At 28.1% G+C, this 18,530-nt stretch overlaps 1 protein-coding gene across 1 annotated transcript in view; it reads left to right on the top strand.

Annotated features, from left to right (window-relative positions):
• Nucleotides 1-2,871: 2,871 nt before the first annotated feature.
• LOC148234590 (uncharacterized) overlaps nt 2,872-18,530 on the top strand; it is a 109,592-nt gene continuing 93,933 nt past the window's right edge. Inside the window, exon 1 of the mRNA XM_088188336.1 lies at nt 2,872-3,311. Within this exon, the coding sequence (XP_088044462.1) occupies nt 3,148-3,311 (164 nt within the window). The 5' untranslated portion in view covers nt 2,872-3,147. The remainder of the gene's footprint in view (nt 3,312-18,530) is intronic.

Genomic DNA, 18,530 nt, shown 5'->3' with positions numbered 1-18,530 from the left:
ATGACAATTATTTTACTGAACATGCACCATGCATTTAAAGTCAGACATAGTAGCAATATATGGTGTTGAGACTTAAAAATAGTAGCGAATATATTTCAAACATTACCAATGTACATATATATTATATTATATAGCTTTAGTCGGAATGAAATAAAGTAGCATTAATATTTATGATATTTAATACATATGATATTAAAAAAAATGCAATAGAACACAGCATTAGAGCGTAAATAACATAGGTTTAACTATTAGTTTTTGCACATTTTAAATCACTTTTGCAACGCGAAGAAGGGAGGCGCGAGAGTTTGTTCTTTGGAAATTTAGTCACAATGGTTCACTTCATGAGGGGGGGGGGGTGAGGGGACAATGCGCTGGTTTTTACGCAAATATGTTGTAAAAAAGCTGATCAAATAATGTTTTTGATTTTGAAGTACTGTAGAGTACATATAATTTATGTGGAATTGTAATACGAGTTTAATACATTTTCTCATTTTTAAATATATTTTACTAATATTTATAATAAAGTTGAGCGTGCAATATTTTTTTCGTTTCTATCGACCACATGACCGTATATTTTTTTAATTTTGGTAATATGAAAAATTATATTATTCATAAGTAGAAGATTATAAAAATCTCATTCAAAATTTTATGATGCTGTCAAGTTTATAGCCCACGTGAGTTAACGATGATCGGCATTTCATAATTTTTTTCTTAGTCCTTTGACTCATATTAAAACTCATTTTTGCTGTCAACAATATATTGGGACGTGTGAGCCCTTTCACGTGTTTTTTTTGTAATAATTTATTATCGTTAAAATCTTGATCGTTTGTTATCCATCAGTTTATAGATAGCTCTTTAGCAAGAGATGTCAACAGTTTTATTTTGATATCAATCACACAGAATAAATTATTTGATTAGGTAATTATTATTTATTATCACTTTTGGAAATATGAAAATAGCAAATTCTGCTTGTACAAGACAATGAAGTCAAAAATTCAAGTCAAAAGCAATAAAATCGTTCCATTGCAGTCGTTTTTATATAATAATGTTATGACTTCCAAGCAGTACGAATTAAATGAGGTAGAGTACGCTCGGGATAAGGATGCCGGTTTGTTATTGTGTACGTGTACATGTATATGAGAGGGAGAAGCGATGTAGCGTGTACATCGTTGTATCGTTTTCTCTTTTAAGGACAGTCGCTGATTCGTCAACGCTGGTATTCGTCATTAAAGTGCAGTATGGCACAGAAGTTCGATCTTCTCTAGTGATTAATTTTAAATAATTTTGTGTTGATATTGGTTTAACCCAGATATGCCCACTGTCCCATGGGTAGGTCACTAAGCTCGTGACACTGTTTTTTATTTATAAATCAAATTTTAAGAGAACAAAATTTCTTGGGCATATCTGGGTTAATTGATATCAAGGCTTCAAATAAACACTGTAAGTTATTCGTTCTCTTACCCGTGGATTAAAATATTTTAATTATTTCCCTATTAATCCGTACATTGTTGGTTTTTTTACACTATTCTCTGTAAGGCTTAAAAAAGTTATTATTCTTATCGTTGCGCCAATGATAATTTTTTAATTTATTCAATGGATTCTAATGATGTAATAGAGTCGTCGAGTCATTAAACAATCTGCGAATAATTTCTTTCCCCATTTTATATCTTTTTGCTTTTGAAGAATAGCTAGACTTCATTATTTTTTTGACTAGTGAAAGATTTTGAAATTTGCAAATATTTAATTAATGACATCAATGTCTGGTTTCTTCGATTAAATAATATATTTTTAATTGTCCGTTGAAATTTACAACTTAGCTCAGATGTATGTATGTTAAATAAATACATATTTTCTTTTAAAATAAAAAAATAAATATTCTGAGCGAAATTGTTTTGAGCCACACAGTTCACGCACACAATAACAATTGCTTTTGACGTGAATTTTTGCCTTCTGAGAAGTTATAATTGTTTTTTGCGCTCTTCTATTGGTCAAAATTCGGCTTAGATGTTCCTTATAAAATCTTTACTTCTTGGAAGTCGAGAAATTATTATAAAAAAGTCAGCTTTTGACGTAAATTTTTGACTTCTGAGAAATTATAATTGATTTTTGCGCTCTTCTACTGTGCAAAATTTGATTTAGATGTTACTAATTGAATTATTACTTCCTAAAAACACGATTTTATTCCTTTTGATTTCTGAGAAAAGATAATTTTTTTTGCGCTCTTCTTACAGATATAATAATAGAATAATTATAGAAATTACGTAACATATAGGAACTGCTAAAACATTTTTTTTAAGACATGTTCTATATTTAACAAGAAGGTTTATGTAAGCTTTTATTGCATAGATTTTTCTAAAAATAATTTCATTGTTAGTATAAAAATTTCATAATGAATTAATTTTATAAACGTCTTTTGTGTAGGCAAATCGGTGAATTTTCCATTCGATGAATTCACTAGTCGGTGTACTTTTAGGATATTGTAGTATGTATGCCATTTAATTAAATAAAAATATTGAAAAAACGACCACTGGCTGGCCAACTTTTTTCCCATCTGGAAATATCTGAAATGACGTCCCTGGTGCCTTAAGCACGTGCGTAGTGTGGCTTAAGGGCTAATCTTGCCCTGCTTACGATAGGGTGCCGTGAAAAATAAATCCGCCAATGCATAAAGCTTAAAGAGTACTTCGCACCCCAGCTCGCGTCGATCGCTTCCGATCACTCGACACGTCGGCGGGCGGTTTTCCTACGAAGTACGTAATATTTTTCGTCGATATAATACGCAACAATGAGCGATAATGTTATTGAGATCTCCCCTCCGCCATTTTTGTCCGGTGAAAGTTTCCGAACAGAGGCACCGGCAGCCTCACCAGTTCACTCGTTGCGAAGCGATCGGATTGCGCTGTCGTATCTCTCACACGCATACACAAATATCGTCATTTTTTCCTCTCTTTCTCTTGATCGTTTTCGATTTCGATAGCGCGGTGGCACCAGTGGTAAAGTGTATCGCAGCAAGTGACGGTCGGGCGTTCGAATGCGGCATCGCACGTTCGAGGATTGTGTAGATTGTCGCGATTTTCGCACATCGTTTCTAGACGACGACATTCGTATTGCCGCATATAGCGCGTGTGATAGTGTCTCGATTCGGTCATGAAGGGTGGCGTGGTTTGGACGGTGGTTTTGATGGTGGGTTGTTGTACAGCAGCCGGGACCACCAGAGGGTCCGTGAGGCCGCCGAGGACAGCCTCGCCCTTATCGCCGACCATATCTAGAAATCTGACGTCGCTGACCAACAGAAACGGGGCTAGAAATAGGTATGTGTAAATTTTTATGAACGATCTTATCTAGCGCGACATCTCGATATTCATCCGAATCTGATCTGGGTCGATCGCAATCGTATTAATTTAGATCTTACAGATTTTGCGAGCAATAAGCTCGTACCAATTATAATACGTCTAGATAGCAGCTATCCGATTAATTAAAAAATATTTTATCATCTAGTAATTATGTCAGAGCTTCAGCGCTTCGAGCGCAACACGCGGCCTCGTAAGTTCGACCGTTTGTAAAAGTAATTCAATACTCAGTTTAAAACCTTACAAAGTGTTTTTTATAAACTACATTCTGAATTTTTTATGGTAGGACATACCGTACTTTTAGATAATCTCCTTGATATTCGTCCGTGAGATTACAAAAAAGCTAGAAGAACTTTATCTGAGGCGAACGCTCGGTATTATTTAGCTGAAATTACTTCAATGCATATTAATAGCTAAAAATAAATAATATGCATTAAGCGAATGATTTTACATATAAATTAAATCAATAAATCTCTGTTGCATAAGTTTAATCAAATTCTATAGCAGCACTAATTGTATTAATTAAGAAAATGAAAATTTCACTATTTACCATTAAATATTTAAATTTAGATATTGAGCTTATATGCATCTGTATCAAAGTAAGCATATAAGAAAATACTGAATTTTCATTAAAATTATAATATCTAATATATTATATTCAATCTCTAAGATGAGTTGAAATTTATATGAATCGATAATTAGCAATTTGAGCGGTTACGCCGTACATGTACGGTGGTCGATCTTTCATTGTTTTGCAGTACTTCAGATAGTTATATATTTACAAATTCAACTCAATAAATAATAAATAAAAAACATTATATTTATGTAATATTTTTTTAAATTTGATTTAATGTGAATAATTTCTATAGAAAGTAATAAAAATAAATTAAACAGTTCGAAATATATGTATATTGTTATTTTAATTACATATTAATGTATTGTTTTTGACCATCTTGATGCATTGGGGTAACCTGTTAGTCCACGATTTAAATATATGAATAAATAATTTCCTGTAACTTTTTTGATTATAATATGTACTTGAATTGAGCGATATCGCCGTACATGTACGGCGGTCGATCTTTCATCGTTTTGATCTACCCCAGATAGTTATATATTTAAAAAATAAAAAACATTATATTTATATAATATTTGATTAAATGTAACTGATTTTTATAGAAAGTAATATAGTAATAATATAATAACATAGTTTCTTTGTTGAACATCGTTTATTTTTATGTATTGTTAGAATAGATAAACTGTTTAAATAAATAAATAAGTCTTAATTTAATTTAAATAAATAAATAAGTTACTGTGACTTTTTTGTTTGCATTTTTATACTGTAGATTGTAATATTTTATAATATATACTTGAATTGAGCTTTGAGCGGTATCGCCGTACATGTACGGTTGTCGATCTGAAGTACTTCAGATAGTAAATATTTACATATTTAATTTGATATATAATGTAAATATTTTTTATAGAAAATAATATCAATAAATTAAACAGTACGTAATAAATTAGCATAACAAATTTATAAAAAAATGTTGAGAGCCTTTGAATTGATATAAAAAATATGTAACTTAAATTAACGAAATTTATTAACAGAAAAGTGCTAAAATATTAAAACACACTAATACAAAAAAGCAGTGAAATAAATCAAAGCAATATAATAATATATAATTTACTATATATTAAATATAAAATAATAAATAGCAATAGTAATATTTAATTCACTCCCATGTGTATATTAACAATTTAAAAAACTCAAATTACTATTCAAATTGTCCAATTAAAAGTTGTGTTTTCTTGTATTTAACAACGCAGGTAGTCATTTGTTATTTGCTCGATTTATATTTTTCTATGTACGTTATTTAGTACAGCCGTGGCCATAATAACAAATAACCGTTGAATAAAATAATAAAGAAAAACACTATTGTTATTGAAGAAATTTCATAAATTACACATATTTTAAAATTAATATTGTGCAGCTGTGGACACTCTCAATAGTTCATATTATTTTGTTTTAGTCTGTCGAAAGTAATTTATTATGTAAATATTTTTATGCATACCGAATCATGTCGTCTTTTCAGTAGTAAGTGTAATTAAAAATATTTTTTAAAACACTATTGCTCTATTATTTTCAATATAAAATAAATAATTATATATTGAATTTTGTTGTATTTATTTAAGCTATAATATTTGACTCTTCATAACTTTTTATGATTTTTTACTTTACCGTTTGATATTTGAATAGTTAAAAATAGCGAATATTTGGAACATAAATAAATTAGTAGGAAGTCTAGTTGATAAAAATATCACGTTGTATTTTTTAAGGTGCAGGTTAAATTAGTTAAAAATTAAAAGGTGTAATACTTTTATTAAATTATATATTCTGCATCTTTTACAATTATGTTACAACTATTTTCCACATTTTAATCATTAAAAAATAATATATATTTTTCGAAGCAATGTATTATTTAATGTCGTTTGTGAAAAATATTTTTCAGTTAAAAACTATTGCATGGTTCTGAATATAATATTATATTAATTTAATGACATCTGCATCACCCATATTTTGCAAATTAACACCTTTACTAATTTTTTATATGTCTGTTACTGATGTTGGCGACACGTTGAGCTTTTGTGTTAGCTTCTTATCGTTAATCTCGGACCTGCTTTTGATAACAGTCCTAATATTCTTACTAACAACCTGCCTTTATGTAGATATTTAAGGACTTCCTTGTCCATTGCATTACATATATTTTAATCGCTATTGTCGCATTATGAAGGAGTTAAAGCTCATAAAGTTTAACTGCCATTGTTGATTTAGGGTTAAAAATATCCCGTTCATCAAATTATATATTTGATTTGTAAACACATTGATTTCTGTCCTTACTGGTAAAATTACCTCCCGGTCGATACAATAAATGACTTGGAATAATGCCCACGCTAATTTAGCGCAGTGTTGATTATTATTTAATTTGTTTCTTAGCTTTGGTGTATTTATGAATATATTTTATGATATAGTTTTAGTTAGATTTGGCTCATAACATTATTTAAAATTAAAATTAAAATAAATCTAGTGATTTTTGATATTTAAAAAAAAAACACTATTTTAAAATTTGCGAATGATTAATTTATAAATATTTATATATTTTTATAAATTTAATAAATAAAACCGCAAAGACTAGTGGGATAACCTGATATATACCTAAATTGAAAATAGTCGTTTTACTTAATCTTTATTTAAATATTCGTTATTGTTTTACATTGAAAAAGTTTAGAATGTTCTCGTTTTCAAAGAGAGACTAAACTTGAGCTCTATCAAAATTCACTTTTTAACGAAAGAGAATGTGCATCAGTAACCGTCATTTAGATCTACGCAAAAAATTAAATCTTAGGATAAAAAACTTCACGCATATTTTTGCTGTATAAACTTTAAATTATTCATAATTTCATCGTAAACATTTACAAAAAAAAAACAAGTTTTATTGATATGGTTCGAAGTTGTATGTCAATATTTGGGAACGATCGTCGAATTAAATATTCGCAAGAATTTATAATGTCGTCTTATTATTATTTAAATATTCAGTTACTGTTATCAATAATATTTTTAATAAAATCTGTTACAATAATTGTAACAGATAATATTTAATAATTTATGCAATAGGCATTCGACGAGTTTCTTGTTCACTTAAGTGAAAACGATTGCGGTTATTTTTAAAGATTTCAAAAGTAATTTTAAATTATCGTTCTACCGCAAAAACAGGCGTTGAGTTATATAAAACGATTGTAAGTCATAAAATGATTATATTACTGTGTCGAAGGAAAAAAAATCTAATCCGTAATTATCGTGCGTTCGGTCACTGGAGGTTAATCTGATTTTTTTCCCAGTTAAATAAACTGTTATGGTTACAGTGACAGCTTTAAAATTTCTGCTTTGCGTATAGAACAGCATAAACATTCATGGATCGTCGAACGCCTGCTCTTCCGTTGAAAACTACCAATGATGAATGGCTTTTTGCTGTTATTCAGATTTTTTAGAATACCGACTTGTAAATGTATGATTTCTTTTTGTGCCGCCGCATAAGAAATCACTTTCTCTTGTTAGCAAACTAACTATTCAATAATTAACAGGGTAGATTTTTACCTCACAATATATATTTATTTATTTATTGTAAATATTCCAATGCAACATAACAGGTGTTACAACACAATCGTTCGTTATAAATAAGTAGCGAAACGTCAGACTGAATCAGTATGTAAATTAGTGGCAATAGGGGGTCCGAAAAATAATCGCCAGCAATTTACCGTCAGCAATTAATCATTAGCAGCTTACCGCCGCGTCATAAGTGATCGCATAAGTGATTTATTGCTTACACATAATTATTATATATATTAATTATATGAATATATTGCTCATTTTAAATTAAAAATATGTGTTATTAAAATTATACGTATACTATTGAATATATAATTTCACTGAAGAGTGGCGAAACGTCCATTTTCTGTTCAGACCCAAACCTATCTAATGAAATGCGCATAGCAAAAAAATCTTACGAAACATATAATATAAAACTTCAACTTCAAGAGCCGCACTTTATCAACTTTTATTTGCGCAACTATCTGAAAAAATTTTTAACTAATAAATTAACTTTTATCATAGTGTAAATTTACCGAAAAAAGTTAAAAAAAATTTTAACTAGCAACGAAATTTATTTTTGAAAAAAATCTATGTATTGAAATTTAACGTAAATATTTTTTTGAGTAAAGCATATGCTTTATTTAAAAAATATATATAGAGACTATTACTTTTACATTTTTGACTTCTAATACACAAAGATTGAATGAAATATATTAAAATCGAATTTTGATCAATAGGAGAGCGCAAAAAACAATTATCACTTCTCAGAAGGCAAAAATTCACGTCAAAAGCAATAAAATCGTGTCGGCGCTGCCGCAGTGGGAACGCTCGGTAACGAGCGTTCCCACTGCGACGGCGACGTCACGATTTTATTGCTTTTGGCGTGAATTTTTGACTTCTGAGAAGAGATAATTGTTTTTTGCGCTCTTCTATTGGTCAAAATTCGGTTTAGATGTTTCTTATAAAATCTTTACTTCTTAAAAGTCGAGAAATTATTATAAAAAAGTTAGCTTTTTACGTAAATTTTTGACTTCTGAGAAATTATAATTGATATTTGCGCTCTTCTTTTAGTCAAAATTTGGTTTAGACGTACTTCATTTGATTCGTACTTCTTGAAAGTCATAATATTATTATAAAATAATTATAGAACGAACGCTAGATATGCAAGCATTTTTAAAACGACTGCAACGGCATGATTTTTTTGCTTTTGAAGTGAATTTTTGATCTATGAATAATGATAATTGTATTTTAAACTCATAAGTTGAAATTACATTTGCTGTTCAAACGCAAATTTAATCCAATCAAAGTTTTAAAACTAATAGTTTTTGATCTTCCATTAGATTAACTCGTTTAGGTTAGGTTTAGGTTTGAACAGCAAATGGACGTTTCGCAACTATCAAATTGAGTAACATATTTATTTTAAAACAGAAATATATTAAAATACGTCTTGATTTAAAAAAAAATTTAGACTTTAAACTGTAAAATATGCTAGTGATCATTTGTAGGCTAAAAATTATTTATGCGATCAATTGCTGGCGATGAATTATGACGATAAATTTTATTTGACTCTTTTTAGGTACCGAATAGTACCATTACACTTATGTGTCGATTACAGATTAAAAAAAAATCTATTTTGGAATTGATTTATAATACACTAACTTACTTCCAATATCTTAGTAAAACATATTAATTCAATATTTGCTAAACTTTTTCGCAGGCTCTATTTTTATACTATTTTGGCATTCCTTATACACTTTACTTTTAAAATATTTTATATGGTAAGTGTACGCGTAATGAACACACAAATTTAGACTAATATTTCAATCGTGCTTGTGATTGATCTATTTAAATGAAAAATAATCTAATTAGTTTAAAACGTAACTAAAAACTATATATATATATATATATATATATATTATTGTATATAATATACTTATTATTATTAAAATATAAATTAAGCTCGTTTTGTAGCAATCATAATAATACTGAGAGATGTGTAAGATTTGTTTCCTAACCAACGAAAATTCTTCATAATGACCGCCATAATCCGCAACAATAGTCCAGTGGTTGGATTGTTTTCGAACAGATTAAAATCTTACATTATAATGCAATTTTGTGCTTTATTTATCTTTATTGCCTAAAAATATCACTTTATGTAGTAAATGAATGTGTTTTTTACAGCATTATAAACACATTAAAAATATGAAACGATTTATACTATTATTAGTTTATTTTAACAAGGTTCTAATAATTTTTAAGTCAGAAATATATTTTAAAGTATACAGTTGAGTTATCTAATTTAATTTACAAGTATTACAACATTTATATTTAATATGGCATCATTTCTCAAACTGTGATTTTATATTTATTATTTACAACAATAAGGTTCGTTAAAAAATATTATATTCAATATAAACCATTTGAGTAGTGATATTATTTTATATTCCATTAATAGTTAATTATTGCATTAAATTATTTTATTACTTTTTTGTATAAGTATGTTTTAATAATTTATCTTAACACTTCTCAATTATTAAATTTCGTTAAATTGTTTTAGATTTTTTTATATCAATACAGAGGCTCTCATTATTTATTTATTATATTAATATAAAATATATGTCAATTTATTTCATTGATATTATTTTCTATAGAAATAATTTACATTAAATCTATTTATTAAAAAAATATTTTATAAATATAATGATTTTTATTTATTACTTCTTCCGTTATATATGTAAATATATAACTATATGGGGTACATCGGTTGTTAAGTATGAAACTCATTTTAGATTATGTGTTTTTATCATATATCATGGTAAAAACAGTGTCTACAATATCGTGGGCCAATCATTTTTTGCAAGGATAGACTAGGATTGTCGCGACATAAAAAAGTACATGAAGATGATCGCCAAATCGCGATTGAAAGTTTCATGCAAACCGCAGGGTCTTAATTTTAATAAATACATAAATAATTATTTATGATATATAAATATAACAAAATATATAAAAAAAAATTTAATACATCGATACAAAGAACTTTAATTATTAATGTTTTAATTTATAGAAATAACTGTTCATTTTCTAAGAGCAATTATAACATTAGTTTGTTTTTCGCCTTTTTGTGCATATTTTAGAGAATCTTAACCCATTCGTAGGCATAATTAAGACGTCAATGCCCGGTAAATGGCGATAAGTATCAAAATAGCCACACAACGCGTATAATTCAATATAATTTATTTTAGATAATAAAAAACATATATAAACGGTCGCTGAACTTTGGAGCTCTTCTGCCGTGAAAATAGTATGTTTTTTTTTGTATTTATTTTGTTGTTAATATTTGAGAATCCGGTAAATCCGGAGATCGTAAAAACAGTACAATTTTATACCTGTCTAATTTGCATGTTTACTATGGCGTAAAATCGAATCATCATCACGACTCATTAATTCGCACAACGCTCCAATTTTTATCAGCAATTTGCCGAAACAAAAGGTTTGTTTTTCGTCATGAGATTGAGATGAGATGAGACGAGATGGAAAAATAAGCACATTTTGTAAGCGTTAATTATGCATAAGCGGATAATCGAGAGGCTGCTTAACCCACAAAAATCCGGAATAACTTTCACTCGATTTTCCTTTCGAAACGGTCGGTGCGTTTTGAAGGGCTCGTTTAGATTTTTAAGATTAGGAAAAATATTTACTACGATATCAGCTGATCGATAAAAATAATAATATTGTGCATTTAAATGCACATGTTTCGCTTAATGAGAATTCACCATAAATCAATAAAATATGTATATTTATACATATATAAAAATTCGTGTATATATTATTACATATACATATATATTATTGGAATCTCGCGATTTTCACTTACTTTATTTCTATATTTCGACTGTGATTCTCCAGTCATTGTCACGAATTTTCTGTCCCTCTGTAACGGTATATATATATATATATATATTAAAAAAAAATATTTACGTGTTTTTTTCGCGTTCATTTTGTTTTTTTGAATGAGTCTCTATATTTCGCCGAAGATTGTACCAGCATCATCAGGAGTTTTCACTTTTTTTACATCGCGCAGGAAAGGATTTTTTACTAGCTTTAATGTTAAAACACGTTAGTTTGAATCAGTATGTAAATTAGTGGCAATAGGGGGTTCGAAAAATAATCGCTAGCAATTTACCGTCAGCAATTAATCATTAGCAGCTTACCGCCGCGTCAATTGATCGCATTAGCGATTTATTGCCTACACATAATTATTCTATATATTAATTATATGAATTTATTGGTAATTTTAAATTAAAAATATGCGTTATTTAAATTATATTTATACTATTAAATATATAATTTCACTGTAGAGTGGCGAAACGTCCATTTTCAGTCAAACCCAAACCTGTCTAATAAAATCCGCGTAGCAAAAAAATCTTGAAAAAATGAAACATATAATATAAAACTTCAACTTCAAGAGCCGCACTTTCAACTCTTCTTTGCGCAACTATCTGAAAAAAATTTTAGCTAATAAATTAACTTTTATCAAAGTGTAAATTTACCGAAAAAAATTTAGAAAAAAATTTTAACTAGCAATGAAATTTATTTTTGAAAAAAATCTATGCATTGAAATTTAACGTAAATATTTTTTTGAGTATAGCATATGCTTTATTTAAAAACAAACTATGGTCTAGAATCTAAAACTGAACGTATCTAATTACTTTTATATGTTTGACTTTGAATAAACGAAGATTGAATAAAATATATTAAAATCGAATTTTGGTCAATAGGAGAGCGCAAAAACAATTATCACTTACGTGGATTTTTGACTTCTGAGAAGTGATAATTTTTTTTTTCGCTCTTCTATTGGTCAAAATTCGGTTTAAATGTTCTTTATAAAATCTTTACTTCTTGGAAGTCGTGAAATTATTATAAAAAAGTCAGCTTTTGACGTAAATTTTTGAGTTCTGATAAATTATAATTGATTTTTGCGCTCTTCTACTGTGCAAAATTTGATTTAGATTTTACTAATTTAATTATAAGTTTCTAAAAACATGATTTTATTGCACTAAAACCTTACAATTTTAGAATAAATAGTTAGTATATTTATTTAAAATTAAATTTAAGACCACGATGACATAACATGTTACTTAAATACTAAAAAAAACAATACACAATAAATGTAATATAAATAAGATTAAAAATATTACATTTATATATCTTGTTCATATTTTACATTATTATAAAAAAAAATATATTTATTTTATAAACGTGTATATTAATTGCGAAAGGTTATACGCGTAATTTCAATTCGTCGGTGGTTTGATGCAAATAGATGAGGCGTATAAATCTCGACAACCGGTTAATTGAAAACGAGTTTTCCGCATTTTCTCAATTGAAGGAATATTATATGCGATGAATGTGTAATTTTTCACCGCTTTTTCTTTTTCCTTGCGACGCGAAAAGAAAATCGCAAATTACAAAGGAAACAATCGTTCAGTTAAATGTCGGGCAATTGATTAATAAACGCTTCGTTATTACGGCGGACCGGCTACATAACTTGTTATGGAAGTTACATGAATATATGCTGCACGCATAACGAGAGAAAAAAATTATCGCCGCTCTGATTGTGTTATGTGATTGTGTGTTTCTCTTTAGAATCGTCACTCGTTGAAAAATTAATTTGTCCATAAAAAAAAACTGCTTTTATGATTTTAATTTCGAAGGCGATAACTTTTTATTGATTGTGTAAAATTTATGAAATTTGAGACTTTTGAATGCAACTTATGAACGTGGCCAGGTCAAACTAATTAAAAATGTAAAAATAAAATGAATTATAAATCATGCCCTTTTCTTTAGCGTATTTTGTGCTATTACATACGTCTTTCTAGTGGTTAAGTTATTCACAAAAAAAATATTTCGGAGCAGTTATTAAATTCTTTAAATAAATAAAAAATCCCTGATGGATTCCAAGATTGAATTTTAAGTGACTTTTGTCCATGAGCATCTAATAAATGTATATTTTTTATAACGATTTAATTTATGACATTTACAACTTTCTTTTTCATCATTGCTTTTAATTTTTATTAAATATAGATAATGCATATCAGCACTTTTTAGTATATATATATAACTAAGCTTTTATTTGATGTAATAAATGATTTTGCGAAATATTCTTTCGTATCTCAATGTTATTTATAACTTTTTTAATAGCTGATATTGATTTTTTATTTATTTTAAATCAATACAAATAATGTTAAATGTGTCTCTAGTAATTTATTATATTAATATTTTAATACATAATCTTTTCGGTATAATTAAAATTAAATAAATAGTCGTGAAATTTTTTTATGCTGCATTTAAAATGTACTTTTTAATTCTTTATCACTAACGAATATATTAAAATATTTTATCGTTTACTATTCGATATTCTAGTATTTAAAAATAAACTATATTTGGAAGCTCTAGAAACGCTGCATCAATAATCGCAATGCTATTTTCACATCTCGAGTACTTATAATATATTCCATTTTTAGTTGTACTGCAATGGTAAATGGTGCTGTTCATAACCATAAGCAACCGCATTACAAAATAACTGTGACTAAAAACAAGTCCGTAGCTCTCGATCGCCGCCATTATGATCGCTAATGTAACTAGATCTCTACTGATCTCCGAGATCTTACAAGACGAGAAGAGCTGCAACGAATGACGCAAGTGAACGTTTTGCCGTGTAATATTTACGAGAGATAGCAGAAACACTACCTTTATTATTCAAAAGACGTTTATATGAGCGAGCTAAATTTTGCAAATTGTTTCATCGCGTAAATGATGCGACCTCGATTTAAATAAATTGATGCATGCCTTCTCAATAGTGGAACGGGCGGAACAAAAATCAATCGCCAGCAATTAATCGCTAGCAGTTTACCGCTGCGTCAATTGATCGCATGAACAATTAATAGCCTATAAATGATCACTAGCATATTTTTCTGTTTAGAAGCAATAAGATCTTTTTATTAAAACTTGCTTTTTCATTGTTTGATTGACGGTGTGAAAGGTTAATTTTTCTTGTATTTTCTTTATTTTAAATTATTTGCCGTTTTAAAATGTCTATGAAACTCAATTTGACAGTTCAAATACATATTAATCTAATGGATGTTCAAATTAGTTTTAGAGCTTTCATTATGTTAGGTTTGTGTTTGAACAGTAAATGATCCTAGAACAATGTTAGCTGATTTTAAGAATACCTTATTTTTAACCGATCATATTTACTTATATTCAAAATAAGTCTTAAAACGATTTAATTTATAAAAAGTAGAAATTTATAAATTATTTATATCTTTGATTTTTAAATATGGCAGATTTATGATGTTGCTATATTTTTATGTATAAAATATGGTTCAATTATAGCAAATCTATTTTTTTAGTCATTGAATAAATTGGTTTACTATCGATTTAATTTATAGAACGTACAAATTATTTTTATCTTTGTAACTTTAAAATATATCAGATTTACTGTTGATGTATTTTTAATATGATTAAAGTGTAGTAAATATATTTTATTGTAATTGATTAAATCCGGTTTATTATTGATTTAATATATAAAAAGTAGAAATTTATAATTTACTATAAATTATTTTTATCTATGTGATATTTAAATATATCAGATTTACTGTTAATGTATTTTTAATATTTTTATATATAAAATATGGTTAAAATGTAGTAAATATATTTGAGCTCTTAAGTGTTAAAAGCGCAAGAAGCTAGCAAAAAATTAATTTTATTCTGAAAGCACAACTTTGACTCTAACATAGCTGTTGAACTTTATCCCTTTGGAATCATTTGTCCATATATATGTATTAAGTTCTGGACATTAGGGAATTTTTATTCTAAATTATATTTTAAAATTATTAATATTATAAATAAATTTATTTATTATATATATAAATATTTCTATATATTATAATATAAAAAAGTTGTATCTTTTTATTACATCTAATGATTATTAAATTATTTTTTTAAATACATATATTCATAAGAAATGGCTTGGACTTAGAGCAACACTTATTAAAAACACTGGTAGTCTCAATGAATGTATTTACATATATTTTCCACAATAATCCAATAAATTAGAAAGACATATAAATTAATACATAAAATTGTATATTACTCTTAAATCTGCTATAGTGACATTAAACAGAGATATTCGCTGCATCATTTCTTTACTAAAATTTCCAAGAATAAATTTCATCTATATTTAGGGTTTGCTTAGCTTTTCTCCAATAATGATTTTTCAGCTTGGCAATTTCCAACGTGATATAATACGATGCTTGAACTAAGGTTGTGTTATTTGGCTTAATACTTTCTGATAGAGCAATCTGTTCTTTCTGTATCATATTATGTCACAATAAACAATACAAATGCAATAAAATATAATCGAGCAAATAAACAATCGATTATATAAGAAAAAATGTAACTTATGCAAGGTCGTAAAATTATATACTCCCTCTTGTAAAGTCGGTCAGATCGTTCGCTGTCTTGTAAAGGTAATTGTTTTGTATATATCGTGATATCAGCGTCGCTTTTAAAAGTAGCCCGGCGTTGTATGGTGTTTGACAGGCCAATTAAAAAATTGCACCACATTCTGTGCGTGCTGTCGAAACGTTTCGTACGTTTGTCGTTTTGACCACTTGTTGATATTTACGAGAACCAGATTGCTGTCCATTACGTCCCTGAACCATTGTTTCGGAAAATTGATTTTTTCATTGTGTACTCGGATAGAACACGAGTGTTGAATAAAACACACGCTTGCGTGTATCGCAATCGATTTTCGAACATTGTTGGAAAATTGTGAAATTGATAGACAACGCTATATTTTTCTTGGTATGCTCGCCCTCAGCTGCACTAAATCTAGTATTCTTTGCTTTGGACTGAAATAGTAAAGCAGTGTATAGAAACACGTAGAATGAAAATTTAATGTTAAATACATGGACATTCACCTGAACTCCGAGCTTAAATTTAATAAGTACACAATAGGCTCGCCAATATTGCGCCCCTTAGACCGGTATTTAATAGAGAGAGAGAGCACGCTTATCGTAATATGTAAAATCTTAATATACAAATTATGAATCTGATTTGTCTTTTGTGTCATCTGAAATAGAGCAATAAAAATAAAATATAATTCGCTTAATTATTCATAAAAAAAATATATCGCAATTGAGATATAGCGAGAGTATCTCAATTTTCACCCAACATATTAATGATGTTCTTTTTTTTTACTAACAAGCATCATCGCCGATTTCCACTTTATCTCACCAGCGGAACAATGAGCAATTAACATATCTGTATTTAGACAATTCTAGAAGCAAACACCGAACTGTGATATTTATTACCCGGCCGATAATCCGCCACGGCCATTGTTGGTACAAGTCCATTGTTCACATTTTATAATAGTTCCTCCGAGATTAGAATCGATCTTTCAATAAATTCAAAAAGAAAAGAAACCGTAGATATCTAATTTCGACGCCTTATTCCACACTTCTCGTTTCTACTCGCCCACAATGATAATGGCTACCGTCTCGCTCTTTTCTCTCTTTTCGAACGTTCGATTGCACAATAAGCGATCTTTTATATCAGATTTGTTTTTTTTTTGTGTATATATTTATATATATATTATACTAGGTGCCTTGGATTTGCGCGATAATTAACGAAACAATCACACGGTTAACTATTATCTATCTCATCGGGTTATGGGAACTCGACTGGTTAAACGTTAATTGGAGAAGGAATGGGAAGGTGTTGATAAACGAGCGGCAGTTTGATATATGGACAATGACCACCTAACCTCATGGGTCATCGTCCAGTTCAGTAATGATTTTAACTAAAGAAGATCTTAGATTCTATTGATATTTTAACTAATTATCTTAAATAGTTTCTATGATTTTGGGGTGATATTTTGTTAAAATATTAAAAAAATAATGTTTTAAATATAAATTAAATTCTGTGCAGAAATCACAGTAAGTAGGCACAATTAACCCTTTGGACACGATAATCGACTACAGTCACTGAATTGATTTTTGTATCTCTTTTCGCAAAAATCAGTAAAAAAAAATGTTTTTAAGAAAAAACTTTTTTGTGAATAAACATAAAATATCATTTTAAATAAATAAAAATTAAAAAATCACAAAATTTAAACACAGAACCAAAGTAAAATTTGAATTTAAAAAAAAAAAAAAAAATATATTTATTTTTGATTAACGCGTCCAAAGGGTTAAGCAATAGCTTTTCATTAATTTCTGTAAAAATGAATCAATTTCAGATGTATTTTTATTGGTGTCTTTAAAAGAATCTAATACATAAAAATTTATAGTAAAAAAATAGTAATGATCTAAGACAATTTATATTGATTTTTTAACGAGAATTTAATGTCCATATTATAAATCATGATAATTTTTAATTACAGTAGGTTGCAATATTAATAGGAAAATCTATGATTTTTTTTCTCTTTAATTATATTCATAAAAAATATATATCTATGATTTTAGGCGCAGTAATTATTATTTATTATTAAGAACATTTTAACACCATATTTATTATTCATCTGTATTTATTTTTATATTTAATTATATATAAACAATATTGCATAAAAAGTGCCTAAATACCGTCTTTTGCCGCAATTGCAGCTTGTACACGTCGTGGCATATTCTCAATGTATATTTTTGCATTTTGCCTTATTATCGATTTTTTTACATATCATATTATTGTTTTATATCTCGCTTTAAGGTCGGAATAGTGTAGCCCGTGAGGTCTTGACTGATAAACGAAAGGCCGCGGGTTCCAGCCTCAGCAGCATTATCGAATTTTATTCATTTTATCACCGATTTCCAGACTGAAAATTTTAGTGGATTTGTTACTTAGAGAATATGGATTGGTTTTATGTCTGATTGACTTACCAATTTGGTACAGATTTACCCCGTTGTAACGCATTGGGCTTACGCCTGACAGGTTACAGCGGAAAGTATAAAAGTATCTAAAATATGTTTTTAATGATA

The sequence above is a fragment of the Plectrocnemia conspersa genome, unplaced genomic scaffold (genome assembly GCF_051122295.1).
Source record: "Plectrocnemia conspersa isolate PC_06_02 unplaced genomic scaffold, ASM5112229v1 ptg000006l, whole genome shotgun sequence".
NCBI classification, from domain to species: domain Eukaryota; kingdom Metazoa; phylum Arthropoda; class Insecta; order Trichoptera; family Polycentropodidae; genus Plectrocnemia; species Plectrocnemia conspersa.
The sequence above is the reverse complement of the archived record's forward strand: the minus strand, read 5'-3'. Positions and strand labels throughout refer to the sequence as shown.